This window comes from Athene noctua, chromosome 2 (assembly GCF_965140245.1).
Source record: "Athene noctua chromosome 2, bAthNoc1.hap1.1, whole genome shotgun sequence".
NCBI lineage: Eukaryota > Metazoa > Chordata > Aves > Strigiformes > Strigidae > Athene > Athene noctua.
The window spans coordinates 52428344-52443998 of record NC_134038.1 but is presented as its reverse complement, the minus strand read 5'-3'; the positions used below and the strand labels follow the sequence as shown (position 1 = coordinate 52443998).

The window sequence follows — 15655 nt, the reverse complement described above, 5'->3', positions numbered from 1 at the left end:
TCAACAAGAAACACCCAATTGCATAGCCAGAGGTTCAGAATTCTTTTTTAGCTGTTCAATCCCTTTTGCTATTGGCCACTACAGTTGCAGAGACATTAAGTCTCAGAAATTAACTTCTGCTCTTTAAATTGCATGGAAAATTAGTGTAGTCATGTGAACATTTTCTTATTCCATTTCAGGTGAGCAAAATGGTAACAGAAACCCTGGTGGGCTGCAAATAGGTGACCTTGTGAACATTGACCTTGATTTGGAAATTGTACAGTCTTTGCAGCATGGTCATGGAGGATGGACTGATGGCATGTTTGAAACTTTAACAACAACTGGAACAGTTTGTGGCATTGATGAGGATCATGACATTGTAGTACAGTATCCAAGTGGCAACAGGTTTGTTATATAGCCTCTGTCATTGATTCTCACAAACCTCCTTTGCCGTCAGCATTTGTGACCACTTGGTGCCTGAAACATTCTGTTCTCCTTTTGTGTCTATAAAGATTTCCTTGAGAATTTTTGTATTCCTTTACAATGTGTAATGAGGACTTACCTTTAAAGATGATTTTAGTGGGAAAAGGATGTTTGTTGATTCTCTCATTTGGTAAAAATTTGAGTCCAAAATAAGTAATGATGTTGTCAACTATCATTTCCAGCATGTAATGTTTTAAGCAGTAGTTTCTTTTTTAATTACAAAGCATCTCATGATTCCAAGAAGAATGGTAGTAGCAATACATTGCATGTTTTCAGAAAAATGGGTTAAGAGAACAAGTGACAAACTTTTTATGTAGGGTATCTTGTCTAATATAGAGTGAAATTGTCAAGATCTAGATCTGTACTGTTATTATTCAAAGGAAGGTTAGTTTATGTAAATAGGGACCAAGAATGAGAAGTGTTGGGGAAGCTGTTGCCAAAAAACACTCCCTGAAAGTAGTTTAGATTTGAAGTTTGAGTTGCATCCATGCTAACAGGACTCAAACCCAGCTCTACAGCTGGATCTGAGCTGATATGGCCACATGGTTTTGTGTTGTCTTGCTCTCAAGTATTTGGTTTACCTTTAAAAAACAGCTGATGAATGGAATATCATTTCAGTTTTATATTTGGAGACGGACCTGCTCGTTTTGTCCAGAAAGGATTAACAGTGCATTATTCATTCAGGCTTTCCCTCAAGATATTGTTTGTTAATATTGTGAAGTAATACAAAGCAAAGCTGTCTTCCCAGCTGACACAAGCTGAAGGGATGCAAGTGGCTTTTCTTCTGACAGTCATAGCTGCAAAGCCAGTGAGAGGAGCTTCTCTGTCTTGTGGTTTCCTCCCTGACTTTGCCCGTTACAGAGATTATCTGATGCTTCTGAACTAGATCAGATAGCTGAATGAAAGTTGACCCCAGACCAAATGGCACATAAAGGAGAGATCACAATTTTATATATATTAGAATAACTCAGCATAAAACCAGTTAAATGCCTCTAAACCAGTAAAATTTATAGTACAAATTAGGATCGTTTGGTCAAAAATTGAGGTGTATTTAGGATGTCCATTTAATTGAAGAGTATTTTTATAACTGAATGTTGCCGCTTTTGATTTAGGGGGGAGGGGGCAAAATTCTGTGTTCTTCCCATGTTGTTGCCTGAGAGACTAGTCCTTTGTGAGACAGCTTGGATCTTCCCCTCTTTCAGCCAGTCATCACCTTCTCTTCCTGGAAAAATAAATGAACTGTATAGCTGCTTTCAGGACTATTATACTGCTGTCAGCTTGGTTCCCCTTAGGCAGGGCATTTCTTCATTGCTTTTACAAAGGTACATCTCTGAAGATTACCCTGGAAATATTCAACTAATGAGCCACAGACAAGTTTATGGACAAAAAATGGTTAACAACAAATACATGATAGTGTCCAACTGCAGACAGTTTGTAGGCATACAAGCAGAATCTTGTCCAACAGATAATTTTTAAACATCTATTTCACTTTGCATGTTTAAAACCTACTTTAAATGATTCGTCTAGGTGGACGTTTAATCCAGCTGTTCTCACCAAAGCCAACGTTGTCCGAAGTGGAGATGCTGCTCAAGGTGCAGAAGGAGGTACCTCTCAATTTCAAGTGGGTGACCTTGTTCAAGTATGTTATGACTTAGAGCGGATCAAGCTTCTTCAGAGAGGTCATGGAGAGTGGGCTGAAGCAATGCTTCCAGTGAGTAGTTGTATGTTTGGATTCATAAAATGATAAAACTTGTATAATATTTCCAGTTATGATTGGTAATAATACCTGGAGGTTGTGAGAGTCAAAGTGATTTTCTTCTAAGTTAGAGAAGGTGTATTTCATCAAATGCAGTGTAACACTTGCTCAGGTGTAGTCTGCTTAGCCTGATGAAACTTAGCTAAAGGTATTAGTGACTGTGCTATTAAACAATGGATTTCATAAATTTTTTTACTTAGTATAAACCATTCATATTTCTAAATATTTTTAGTATTATTTGCATTTGACATTTTCTTTAATGCAGACTTTAGGTAAAGTTGGTCGGGTCCAGCAGATCTATTCAGACAGCGACTTAAAGGTAGAGGTTTGTGGGACATCTTGGACATATAATCCAGCAGCTGTCTCGAAGGTGGCATCAGCAGGATCGGCTATAAGTAATGCATCTGGTGGTAAGTTTGAAAAATAACCAGTAATATATGTATGGCAAGTATTTGTGTTAATTAAAAAAATGTTAATAAGGGCATAGTTTGTGTGCAAGGTTCGTCTTGTCATTTGGCTAACTGATACTATACCATTGAAAAAGACCCAAGAAAAAGCTTGGAGGTCAGCATGGGAATGTTGGTGATTGTTATCTTGATAAGGTGCAACAACTCCAAATTGAATGTAGGTTTCTCTTTGGCCACAGTGCAGGTATGTCTCTGGAGGTCTGCTCTAAGGACCTTTAAAATTTAAATGATTGGAAGGAACATTAGATTGGAATAGGAACTAAGGCATGAAGAGAGTGTCACTGGTTGTAGCAAGCGACTCCTTGTTTGATAGGTGGTGTGGGATAGCAAGCATAAGCAAGGGATCTGTTGCAAGCAGTTAGTCAGGATAATATTCTTTCCTTAAAATTTCTGTCTTAAAATTGTCAGACATCCTTTGACTAATTACAGTGGGATCTGTAATTTTCCGTCTTATGTAATCACATTTCAGTTCTGTTGAACATGCTCTCATTCATGTAATAACGAGGTAGAAAGACTATCCCGTGTGTGTTATGTTGTTGGCTTTTTCACAGATCAGTTAAACTAGAATGTTTTCCTTGTTTTGGTCATAGCTAGTTGTTTTTTCCTATTCATATACTTGCTTTAATACCAAGAAACCTTCCTATGTAGCTTTCTAGACTTTTTCCCATAGAGATGTAGATACAGTAATTTTTCTGCAATAAAGACTAAGTCACAGTGGTCATAAAACTAGCTAGAAGAGTAATACAACCTGGTGTTTCAAATCACAGAGGGCAGGATATACCCTAGAAGACTATAATAAAAAGCCTGTTATATCAATATGTAAACTCATGTTTTTACCTCATCCCCACCCTTCTATATTTTGTGGTAGCCAAGCTATTTGTGGTTCAGTCAGCTTTGGCTTGAAGCATCTAATGTGACAGTCTCAACTGTCTAACAGGTACTGGAGTGCAGCGCTTACTCAGAACTGAGTAATAACCTACAGCTGCATTTTATGGTGGTTTGTGTATTATGTTGTACATGCCTTTAGGAACATGACAAATTTAGCTGTTATTTTTCTGTTATTGTGTAATTAGAGTTGTAATCTTAATTGTTCTTTGTTTAATAATTGCAGAGAGATTGTCCCAGCTATTGAAGAAATTATTTGAAACCCAAGAATCTGGAGATCTCAATGAAGAATTGGTTAAAGCTGCTGCCAATGGAGATGTTGCTAAAGTGGAAGACTTGCTGAAGAGACCAGATGTAGATGTGAGTGTTCTCTTTTGGGAGGACCTGTTCTGGGGACCTGAAATATCAAAGGAAGTAAAACTGTCCTAGATACTCCAGTCAGTATCTGCATAGAAGTAGTATTGCTCATTCCAGTGTCTCTTCTCCTATTTGTTGTCCTATGAAATGTGTTAGGGGAGTGTGAATATAGTGCTTTGCACCCTTTTTAGCTGCACAGATTTTGTGTTCTGTTGACTGCCATGAATTAAAATACCTTCCATCCTCTCTCTGCCTGAGTCAGGGCAAAGAACCAAACAGTCCCAATTAGTAAGGGTCTTCAACTTCTTTTGTTTTGAAGGGAATAGAGGGAAGGAGCATAGATTGAGGGGATTTTTTTGCTGCTGTTGTTGTGGGCTTTGTTTTTTTAACTCACAAGGTATGTCATTTAATCTGTACTCTGTCAGATTCCTTTTACTAACTTGTTTAATCACCTAGTACGGAAAAGTCTAAAAGAAAATGCTTAAGAATTATAGGACTTCATTCAGGGAACATGTTTTAAAAACACAATCAGATGATTTTTCTCACAACAGCAGTAGTAATTCTTGCAGATAAACTTCAGTTGTGAGGATTGATGTGTAGCTCAGGATTACACAGTACATGATTCTTTGTTCAGACTGACTCTTGCTGTTGCCGTAAATTAGAAAATGAAGTTAAATGTACTGTAGAGGACTGATAACTCTGAGACCTGTTCTCAAAATCTTGCCTTTACAGTAGCCCAAAGATGAACGTTTTTAATCCAACTACTGTTAAGGTCTTAATGGTTGAAATAAATGTATTTCTTGCTTCTTTCCTTCAGTCTACCTAATGCTATACAAATGAAATAGAGAAGACCTAGGACATGATCTGTATGTGCTAGAAAGACAGCTGTCTAAAAATTTGTTCATTTTGATACATTCATATGCATGCTGTTGCTTTAAGTTTTCTAACACACTTGACTGTGTACTGCTACGGGGTCTCATAGGTATGTGTGTGTATCTTGCAATTTACCTCAGTGTTGATGTGCTTCCAGGTGAATGGACAGTGTGCTGGACACACAGCTATGCAAGCCGCTAGTCAGAATGGCCATGTCGACATCTTGAAGTTGCTTCTGAAACAGAATGTGGATGTGGAAGCAGAGGTAGCCTAAATATTTCAAAATACACTTTGTGTTTCCTGAAGTTTTAAACTTTGCTACATACGGAAATCACATTTCTATTGCAGTTGCCTTCTTAAATGTCAGTGAAAAACTGCTTCTCTTACTGTGATTATGTTCCCAAATTAGCCTCCTACTAACAGTATTACAAACGGTCATTATCTAATTGTTTAGCACCTTTGATTAAGTGAAATATAATGGTAATATAATAGAGCTATGGAAGCTAGTGTGTGATTGTGGTGGATGAAGCCCATTCTTAATTTCCTTTATTTCATTTCAACAGCAGAATGCAGTAGGCTAGCACACTGCCTCTGGCATTCAGAGAAAAAGATGTTGCTGGATTCTGCATCTCCGACTTCAGATACTTGACATGTTTCTTACATACAGTGTTCAGTTAGGAGAAAGTTTTCCATTCTTAACTAAAGCAAGTTTGAGCAGGAAGTAGTAACACTATCTTTGAGTAGGAATTGCCAACTCTGCTTCCAGTTTTTCAGGGTTTGTTGTTTTTTTTTTTTTAACTTCACCCCAAGTGGAAGGATTTAATTTAAGCTTTTTAGTAGTCCTGTTTGAGAAAATTATCTATTAGCATACTGTGATATTTGCATTTTGAATAGATTTTTGCCTCTGTGCCTGTGTGCTTACACAGAATGCACTGATATCACAGCCTTTGATCATACTGTGAAGCACAAGAAGGATCTGTCAAATTTCTTTTAAGAATATAAATTTAAGCCTAATAGAATTCTTAGAAGTTAATAGTGTGCCTAGTTGTTGTTTACATAACAGAAAAATACCTTTACATGCTTGGGCATTTAGTGTTCTATTGTATTTGGTACACAGAAGTTACATTAAAACATTAAAGAGGCAGTGGTGCAGTTCTTGGAACCAAAATATTCATGGATACACCATTACTTTTATATAACGGTTTTCTGCTAAATTGTGCAGATGGCTTAGATTTTATGGAGTACATACTTGCTGTGGTCTGGTTTCTGTGAAGTAGCTTAATTTTAGAAGTAGTGCTTTCACTGCAATACATAGCATATACTGTTAAACTAGACTAAGCTACTTCTCATCTGTACTACAGCATCAAAGCTGCCGTGTTAAGCGGTAGATTAATACTTTCTTTTCTGGTATAAGGTAGGGTTAGAAGCATCAGGGAAGTAGAAACACTGCTTAAACAGCTTCAGGGTAATCTGCTAGCAGTAGAATTGTTAGGAGTTGATGTTTGCTCGGGCTTCAGAAGGATCATAACACTAGCATTACAAATTTTCGGGGATTTTTGCTTGATTTTTCAAGCCGCCTTCATGTTACTTTGAGTTGCTTGTGAAGATGATATTCCTACTCAATTGTATAATTGCATTCATTATTATAATATTAATCATATATAATATGATTAGAGTAATGATTATATGTTCTGGGCTTTAAAAAATGCCAGCTGTCTGTGAATTAATGATGTGAAGACCCAGCAGAGCCATCCCATTAAGCAGAGAGCAAAACAATTAGTCCGTTTACTTCACCGTTGTGGTCCATATTGTGGAAGCAATGGATAAAAAATTCTGACTTTGCTTGCTTTATAGTTAAATTGGATATATTTACACCTATAGTTTCTGCTGCAGAGCCTATACATTCATGATCACATATTCTGGGGATGCTCTCATTGTTGTCTCCTCTGTGCTTATGTGTCTGTCAGCTTAATGTAGAGTACAAGGGGCCTCTGTTTAGTAGGAAGACAATTTGTTACTGATGGAGCTCAAAAAGCCTGATGTAGATACTACATGGTAAAATGTGTAGTCTTCTAGTCTGCAGAAATTAATGGGTATCAGTTACTACGTTGACAGTACTGACTTATATTGTTGGCATGTATAGAAATATAGTGCTTTTGATATTTAGATGTGTATCTAAGTCTTAGTACAGACGCTTAATTAGTTGCTAGCTTTTTCTAAGTATATTAATATGCCATTGTGTAGAAACTACACAGTAGGATTTAGCTCCTGAGATTACTTGGTTTGATGCTGAGCTAAAAAAAAGGCACACTTTCTTGGACCTCTGCTCATTAAAGCAGGAGTTCTATACCTTAATATTTTATAAAATCAGGGGTTTGTGTCCCAAAATTGGAATATGTCAAGACTGTAAAATATTTAATAAATTATATGGGGTTTGATCGGCAAGTATTTCCATGTACATTGCAGACTGCAAATATGAAAAGACAGATTACCACATACCTGTGAAACAAAGTGCTCTCTGAATATAAATGTTGTAGGAGTATAACACTACTGTCATGCTCTTGATAAGCTTTACATCATGATGATCCTTCTAACCAGATGAGACATTCAGAGAAGTTCCCCTTTCTGATCCTTTCCCCTTCCAAATGGGCAAACTTTGACTTCTTTTGACTGTTTGTGTTGATGAGCCTGAGAAGGCATCCTGCTCTCTTAGAAAATAATTTTGTAGCATGAGTTGGTTTGGAAGGCATAAAAAGGATACTGTTTTTAAAAGCTATTGAAACTGATGTTTACTGCACTGGCCGTCTTGAAAATCGTAATTCGTATTTCCAAAAAGATATATTTCATAATTAGCAGATAAGTATCCTTACAGGGTTTTTTTAAATGCTGTAAATAGTCTCATTGTTATCTTGTAATTATGTAAATACAATTTATTCTAAGAACTTTTCATTTTTGCATTGATGTAAAGTATATTAGAATTGTTACACATAAAAGTAGCTTTTGAAAGACATTGCTGAAGGGGAAGCAAATTGATGAGACTAAGTTTATACAAGAGACGTCCAGTTCACCCTTGATCAGTCATGATTTTCTCCGTACAGATTTAGTATTTCTCTATTGTCAAAAAAACTTCCTACAAATACATATTTCCCTGTGCACAAAAATTTAGTTAGAAAATAGCTTGCAGAAGTTGTTGTTTCATCAAAACCTGTTCTATACCTCCCATTCTACTTTGAGATTTGTTTACTGTCATTAATGTTGAAATATTTGATTAATATTTTAAAATTTTTCATGTAGTACAGTCCACTTTTATGGATGTTAAAATAATCCAGACCGACAAATTTATGACTTTCATACCTTCAGTTTGGATGAAACTGAAACAAATTGAATGTAATCAGAGCTTTAATGCTGTAAATCATCATCATAGAACCAGAACTTCTAATTAATTTCAATTTCAATCAAAAATTTCCTTTGGAAAAGTTTTATTAACAGAAAACTAAGACACATATAATAAAACCTAATAAATACTTGCTTAATTGTATGAACATGAAAATTCTCTTGTCTTACACTGTGATTTGGAATCTGTCGTGCTTTCTGGGTTACAAGGAAGCATTACCCTCAGTTACTGAGTGTAATTTTTTGGGTTTCTGGGAGTTGTGTTTTGTTTGTCGGGGTTTTTTTGTTGTGGCTTTTTTTTTGACAGTAGTTATTTTGTAGTAAAAACTCACTTGAATCTATTTGAATTTCTGATGAACACATCACACAAAGATTCAGGGCGATAGTTATATATGGTATAGAATATAATAGGTCATAGATGTTTATGAACAGATTCTTCATCCTCTATTACTGTGGTTTAAGCAATTGTTCTAATTAGATATTTGAATGGTACCATAGTTGTCTAATTTTTCTTTCTCTTTAAAGAAATCAAATATGCACAATTTTTCAGTTTTTTAATCTTTTTTAAATGCAAAGGAAATGTGTGACATCCTGGGTCAAATTAATGTTTCTACTTTAGGACAAAGATGGAGACAGGGCCGTCCATCATGCAGCCTTCGGTGATGAAGGCGCTGTGATAGAGGTTTTGCACCGAGGCAGTGCAGATTTGAATGCTCGCAACAAACGCAGGCAGACTCCACTTCATATCGCTGTCAACAAAGGTCATCTGCAAGTTGTGAAGACTTTACTGGACTTTGGCTGCCATCCTAGTCTCCAGGTAAAGTAAATATGAATGTAGATTCACTTTTTAGCTGCTGAATCTTATGATTTGCTGTATATAGATGCTGTGTGTAGATGACAGAAGAATAATGGAAAACAGGATTTGAAAGGAATGGACCTTGTGAGGTTATCTGTCTCAGCATCTACACCAACATGTGATCAGCTGTAAAAAAATGTTATTGAATCTCGTTTTCTTGACAACTAGATAGGCACCTGATTTATTCTAGCCAGTCAATATTAATAAGTATTTTCAGACTTTAGTTACCTGTAATTTTTAACTTTCTCTCCAGATTAACTCCTCTATTGAATCCTCAGCTGTTTGCTCCTTCTGTAAGGCACAGCTTTGCATTTTTTGCTTGGTGATACTGTGGAATGTTTTGTTAAAAGAGACCATTTTTCAGAATTGACCTAATATTGTTAGAACTATTTAGCCAGATTCTCTTTTAGATAAAAGGCAGAACATTTTAAAAAAGCCCTCATGCATAGGACCTCAAGTACCATAATTTCACAGGGAGTTTTATCTATAATGAACGTGGTGGAAGTTGTGATATGTGAGTGCAACCTCCTGTTGAGAAGGTAAAGTAGAAACCTGCTATCAAATAAGCAGACATCCACATTCTGCATGAGCTGAATGCAGTCGCATGCAGTGCATTAGTAAAGCAAGTCAGAACGTCTAAGTTTGAAGAGGCTTGCAACAGAAAATAAAATCTGTAATCTCCTTGGCAAATCAAGATATGCAGTAGTAACACATTTACCTCCTTGTTTTGCCGTGTCAGTAATCAGTGATTTTTATTTTGTTTTCCAGGCTGTATATCCATATAAAAAAAAAAGAGCAGACTTGAAATTAGTCAATACAGCGATTGTTTCTTTATTGGCTTCCACTTGGCTTTTTAGGTACTGTGTTATCTCGCCAAGGTTGAGCTGTTAGCCAGGTAACATCCATCCAGTATAGTATCTGTTGAGCAGTAGATATAATAAGGGGTCTGATGTGTTGAGCCCAATAAAGGTTGACTGTGTAGCGTATAATGATACATGGGTAGCCAAAATGGATTTGTCTGACTTGAAATTATAGAAGTCTTTTTGGATTGAAAAATTCAGTAGAATGGTGCATGAAACTCCATCTGGAAAATATAATTGTCATTGAAGATAATGAACTTTCAGATCCTGCATTTGTGCTGAGGAACCCCAATGTGCAAATGTCAGTAGGTGATTGATTTGGTGGATGAGAGCACAGGAGAGTCAGACTGAGGCATGACTGGAATTTAACTGGCCAGCCCTCTGCTACTCAAGCCATTTTACTGTGTAAACAGAAACATATGTTAGTCTCTAAATTGTAAATTCAGGAAATATGATCAATTAAACTAAATAAGAGCTACATAATTTAGTTTTGGCAAAGTGGTTCACACTGGTTCAAGTGTTTCTGTGTTCTGGCACTTTTTGTTTAGCAGTTTTGGATTCTCACTGTAAAGATTCATTTTCATACTAGTGTACTGCTAGAATGTTCAGTTCCTGTGTTAGTTTGCAGTTGAGTTGGTGTCAGGGACAAAAGACTTCCTGACTTATATGGTGTTAGAATTTTACTGGAAGCATAAATCTAGAGTTTGCCTATATAGCAGCAAATAAGCTTAAATGGATGTGTTTTCTCATTGTTAGTCTAGGGCATTCCTTTTCAGTCCAACCATTTGGGTCCTTGAATAAGTAATGTACAAAATGTTTCTAGGAATAAAAAGTATTTTTCCCTTATTTGGGATATTTGAAAAATGTCAAGCTAAAAATATAAATTCTTTGCCTGTTCAATTATGAAATATTTTCACGTACCTTGTGTAATGTAATCTGGTATTGGCCATAACAAGTTTAAAAGCTTAGTACTGTTTATGACATTAGCCTTTGCTTCATGGAAAATGATCTGCTTCAGTTAAAACAACAGATGTGCCTAAGTTTATTACTTGGACTGCATTTTATTTTGATTTGCTATGCTTTTATTTCACACTGTCTTTTTGGTATTGTCTTTTATATGGTTAATTGCTGGTTCAGTCTTAGCTTTCATCACTCAAACTCATGTTAATTTTTGTTGATGTCCTTCTATTACTCACAAATTGTAACTTAGACATCAACTCCCTCTGGATACGAGGCTTAGAGAAGTTGATGTCTGCACCAGTGCCTTCAGTACAGTCAGATGCAAGGCATGCTTGAGTTCTGGTAGCAACGTAGTTACAGAAGACTGGAGCCCTGGGTGGGATAATCCACTGAAGGGTTTGCAAAACCCAGAGCAAGATCAGAAAGTAACTTGCTCTGAACTCTACATTACAGCAGTGCATTTAGGTCTGAAGAGCTGTTTTGTGTTTGTGTAGTCAGTTTTCCTAGTAATATTGTAGCATCTTTTTTCTTTAATGTAAAAATTGATGAAAGCTGTTTCTGGCTTTAGGATTCTGAAGGTGACACTCCACTTCATGATGCAATAAGTAAAAAGCGTGATGACATCCTTGCTGTGTTGTTAGAAGCTGGAGCAGATGTTACTATCACCAACAACAATGGGTTTAATGCTCTTCACCATGCTGCACTAAGAGGAAACCCTAGGTAAAAAATTGTTTTTAAAGATTATTTTATTACCATAAAAGGAAAACAAGTGCATGGGAGGGTAGAATTACGGCGTTCTTCCAAAACATCCTTAAACCTACATGCGGTTACTTCTTAAATTTTGACGTTGCTCAGATGTGCGTCTTTCTAATACCTGGGAAGCTCTCATTACAATGATGCTATTAGTCCTCTTAGTTTAATGCTGTATTCAGGTAACTCCAAATCCCTGGGAAATATCATATGGTGGCTGTAAAATTTTGCCAAAAAATGTTTTTATAAGTAAATTATTAAGTAAGATCTTAAGATAGGATTTGTAAAACCGTTTCCCTTTTCAGATACTGGAATTGGGTAAGGGATTTGAGTTTTAAAGAAAAAAATATTTGTGAATAATAAAGAAACCATGCAGTAATAAAGTGATTTTAGGATTGTTGTATTAAATTGTATTTGTCAGTATAAGAAACATTTAATTTTTGTTTTCTTAAAAGTATGTGTAGAAGGAACTTCTTATTTTGGCTTTTATATATCAGTTTATCTGAAGAAGTTAGTTTTAAGGTATGTTTTTGTTGTGCTAGCTGCATGCTATACATCTACATTCAATTTTCAGTTAAGACAGCTTTCAAAAACTATATTGCATAGATAGAACTTGATGGAAAACTTGCTGTATTGCTGGTTGCTTATTATGTTGTGGATAAATGGTATTCTTCAGAGCTGTCAGTCTAGCAAGATTTCGATATGTTAATTGTGTGGTGGAGAATTTGGGATAGCTTCCATGAAAGAAGAGATGTGTGTGTTAACTTGTTTAACTTCACTAAATTCTGCTACTTTTCAGTTGAGAGAAACTGAAAATAAGGCTATATATTAATGTATTAATATATGGGAATAAAATCTGGGTAAGTTTTTTAGAATATGGCCATCAAGACTGATAGTTAAAATGTAAACATAAGCTTTTATATATGTTTATGCAATGGAAGCACACTTCACAAAGTAGAAGCATGGATTGGAAGTGTTGATAGGAACAATAAATGTTTACAGTTTTCTACAGTGTTCATAAAAGGTCTGTAGGAGAACTTGTCGAGGACCTAGTGAAGGGAGCTTATTTTTGTAATTCAGGAGGCAATTCTTTGAAGTCTGACTTGGTAACTTATTCAATTCATGCAAATTCTCCATATTTACATAACTGCATTTGCCAGGAGTACTGTTTCCAGTTACTGAAATAGGGTTGGGGTTTTTGTTAGTTTTTTTTCTGCAATGCTTTCATCAGGCTGTTGTGAGATGCAGGAAAAATGTATAGAGAAAAAAAGCTCTTAATTGGGATGCTGAAGATTTTTCTGTGGGTGAATGCTTTAGAAGCTGGAAGTTTTTTATTTGATGGAGGGATACAAGTTGTATTTCAGACTGGGTCAGTTTGACAGCTGGCAGAATGTGAGGTATAGTGCAATTTTTCCCAAAGTCCCCTCTCCTTTACAAAATCTTTTACTGGAAGAACAGGAAAATATTTTCTAGTATTAGTGATTTGAACCCTGTGTAGGTCCCTGACCCCATACATGTGTTTTCACTTGCATCTAAAACTGTGAGCGCTTCTGAAGCATGTAAAAAGAGAGAGAGAATCTTGTATCATTTTATTTGTTCATTGAGAAGTAGTAGTTTCATTGTTCTCCGAATTAGATATTTTACACATCGACCTGGGAAAAAATGAATTAAAATAAAAGCAAAATTATTTTGAAAAATTTTCAACTTTTTTTTCTGGCCAGGACAAAAAAAATGATAATAATTTGATTCATTTAGGAGTTAAGTTTTATTTTCTTTAAGATTTTAGTGATGGTCATTTATTTCATTCTTGATTCTGTAGTTCTACCACTGACCTCTTTTTGAATGAAACCAAAGAATTCGTATTTGCTGCTTCATTTTTCTAATCTGATACAGAATGATGGATATTACTAATCTGTCAAATGCACTAAGCACAAGCTATTTAAAACACTGTTAAAAATAACCGCTTGAACTTTAGCTTGTAGCTAGTGTGGGTCACAAGCAGTACATAATATATTCTGCTTGAACCCTTACTTAAGGACCTATCTTTCATAATCTCAGTTTCCCTGTTGCACCTAAACTGGAGTTTTTGTGGCTTCAAGTTGTTGGTGCCTTATATGGAATATAGTGCACTAAATTCTCCTTAAGGCCAAATACAGAAATATATACAGAAATGTTATTTTATAGAAGTTAAACATATATTCATATATGTATGTAAGCGTGTATGCATCTGTGTAGTGTATCTACATTTATAAAAATAAAATACTTACTATGTATGTAAGCATTGTTAAAGTCCACATCCATCTTTCTAGTTACCGATAAAATAAATGCCTGTGCTAAGAGCATGGATACCACAATAAAGTGAACTAGATTTCTATAGAATTTTTTATAGTTGATATCAAATAGGTGTTTGAAACTAATTTCATTTTCAGTGAAAAACCTATTCTGCTTCTTGCTTCAGTTCTGGCCTTTACTAACAATAGGGAGATAGATCTTTAAGAAAAAAACCCACACAAACTGTGTTGAGGAGAACATTTGGAAGTTTTAAATTTTTCATATGAAAATTAATACTTGTATTCTATTTTAAAGATGTGAATATTAGATAAACTGCTATCTTTCTTATAATATTTATGTCAGATACCTTAGATATTTCTCAGCACTTAACCTTTCATGACAGTTTGGTAGTATTTTTCAGAAGCTAAGGTATAGTGTGTTTTGGAGAGCATCCTATTATTCACTATTATTAGTGGAATATTTTTCCTTTTAATAATTTGCTTCTGTTTGCACCTTGTGAATTGGTATAGAAACGGAACTTTCGTTTTTCATGTTGATGTGTAATGTTGAAATGTGGATTGGATATTACTCAGTTTATGTTGTAGGTAGCTTTAAACTTGTACATGGGAGAGCTAAAAAGAAATTTGAAATTATGTGTGGGGAAGTTAAGGCTGTGTTTAATACATCGAACGCTTCTTCATGATTAACTGAGTTGGTTGTATTAAAAGTGCATTTATTTTTGAGTTTTTTCAAAGTACTGTGAACTTCAAAGCTTGGCAGACTTTGCCTTTTCAGTGTTAATGAGATTTTTTCAGACAGAAAAAAGGAGAGTAAAATTTGAAAATACTGTACAGATTGGTTATTTTCCATGTTATCAACTCTTGGTTATGTTTGATCTACTCTCATACCTGTGACTTCAGATTTTTGAGCTGAAGACATGACTGTGAAGTGTAGGCGTATTTTATATCCGTTGCCCCAGTTAGTTTTAGCTTTGCATTGTATCTTGTGAAGAGAGCTTTATTCACACTGCATCTAGCATCTTAAATAGAGGCTGCTTTTAGAGCTGACCTGACTTTGCACATGCGTAGGACTAGTTTTTCACAGCAATAAATTCTGCTGGACTTTAAATCAAAAAATTAACATAATTGGGGTAAGATGCAGATTTTTGTATATTGCTGTCCAATAGCAAGGAGTAAGTCATCTTTATGTCCTTAAACTAGCAAATAGGAGACTGTTTTAAAATGGAATTACACTTTTTCCCCATGGTTGTCTTTAACTGGTAGATCTTCCCTTGTTTTTAGACTTGCAGATGGTTTGACCTGGTTGGCATTTAAATTTTTACATGTTTTAAGCATGTATTTGAAAGGTGGGTTTTCTCACCTGTACTCAGTGCTAAGGAGTGTTTCAAGGACTTCAGTGCTTGTATTGTTGTTGAGGCTCTCAGGGACAAGTTGTGAGGTAATAGAGTTGTACAATTACTTTTTTGTTGCTTTCGTATTTGCAGTTCTGACAGTAAGTGTAGGTTGAAGCTTAGTTGAAGCTGAGTGAAAAAAAAGCATGCTCCTAAAACCTCTTATTAAAGTATTATGTCAGAAAATGCTTTGAAAGAAGACTTTTGTTCAAGCTGATTTGGAGAAGAAATATAATCTCTGTGAGCAGACCTATAATTAGATAGCAGATTAGCCTGTAGCTGTTGAGGTCAGTGACAAATTTGTTATCTTTAAATAGTAAATAATATGCCCAGCATGTGCAAGATGGTAAATAC

General features: G+C 35.4%; 1 protein-coding gene across 3 annotated transcripts in view; it reads left to right on the top strand.

The window, feature by feature from the left end:
- MIB1 (MIB E3 ubiquitin protein ligase 1) overlaps window positions 1–15655 on the top strand; it is an 82944-nt gene that overhangs the window by 27099 nt on the left and 40190 nt on the right. For all 3 annotated transcript variants that reach the window (XM_074899097.1, XM_074899095.1, XM_074899096.1), the window contains exons 6-12: window positions 180–384; window positions 1990–2173; window positions 2484–2628; window positions 3797–3930; window positions 4958–5065; window positions 8813–9010; window positions 11438–11589. In XM_074899097.1, coding sequence (XP_074755198.1) covers window positions 180–384; window positions 1990–2173; window positions 2484–2628; window positions 3797–3930; window positions 4958–5065; window positions 8813–9010; window positions 11438–11589 — 1126 coding nt within the window. The remainder of the gene's footprint in view (window positions 1–179; window positions 385–1989; window positions 2174–2483; window positions 2629–3796; window positions 3931–4957; window positions 5066–8812; window positions 9011–11437; window positions 11590–15655) is intronic.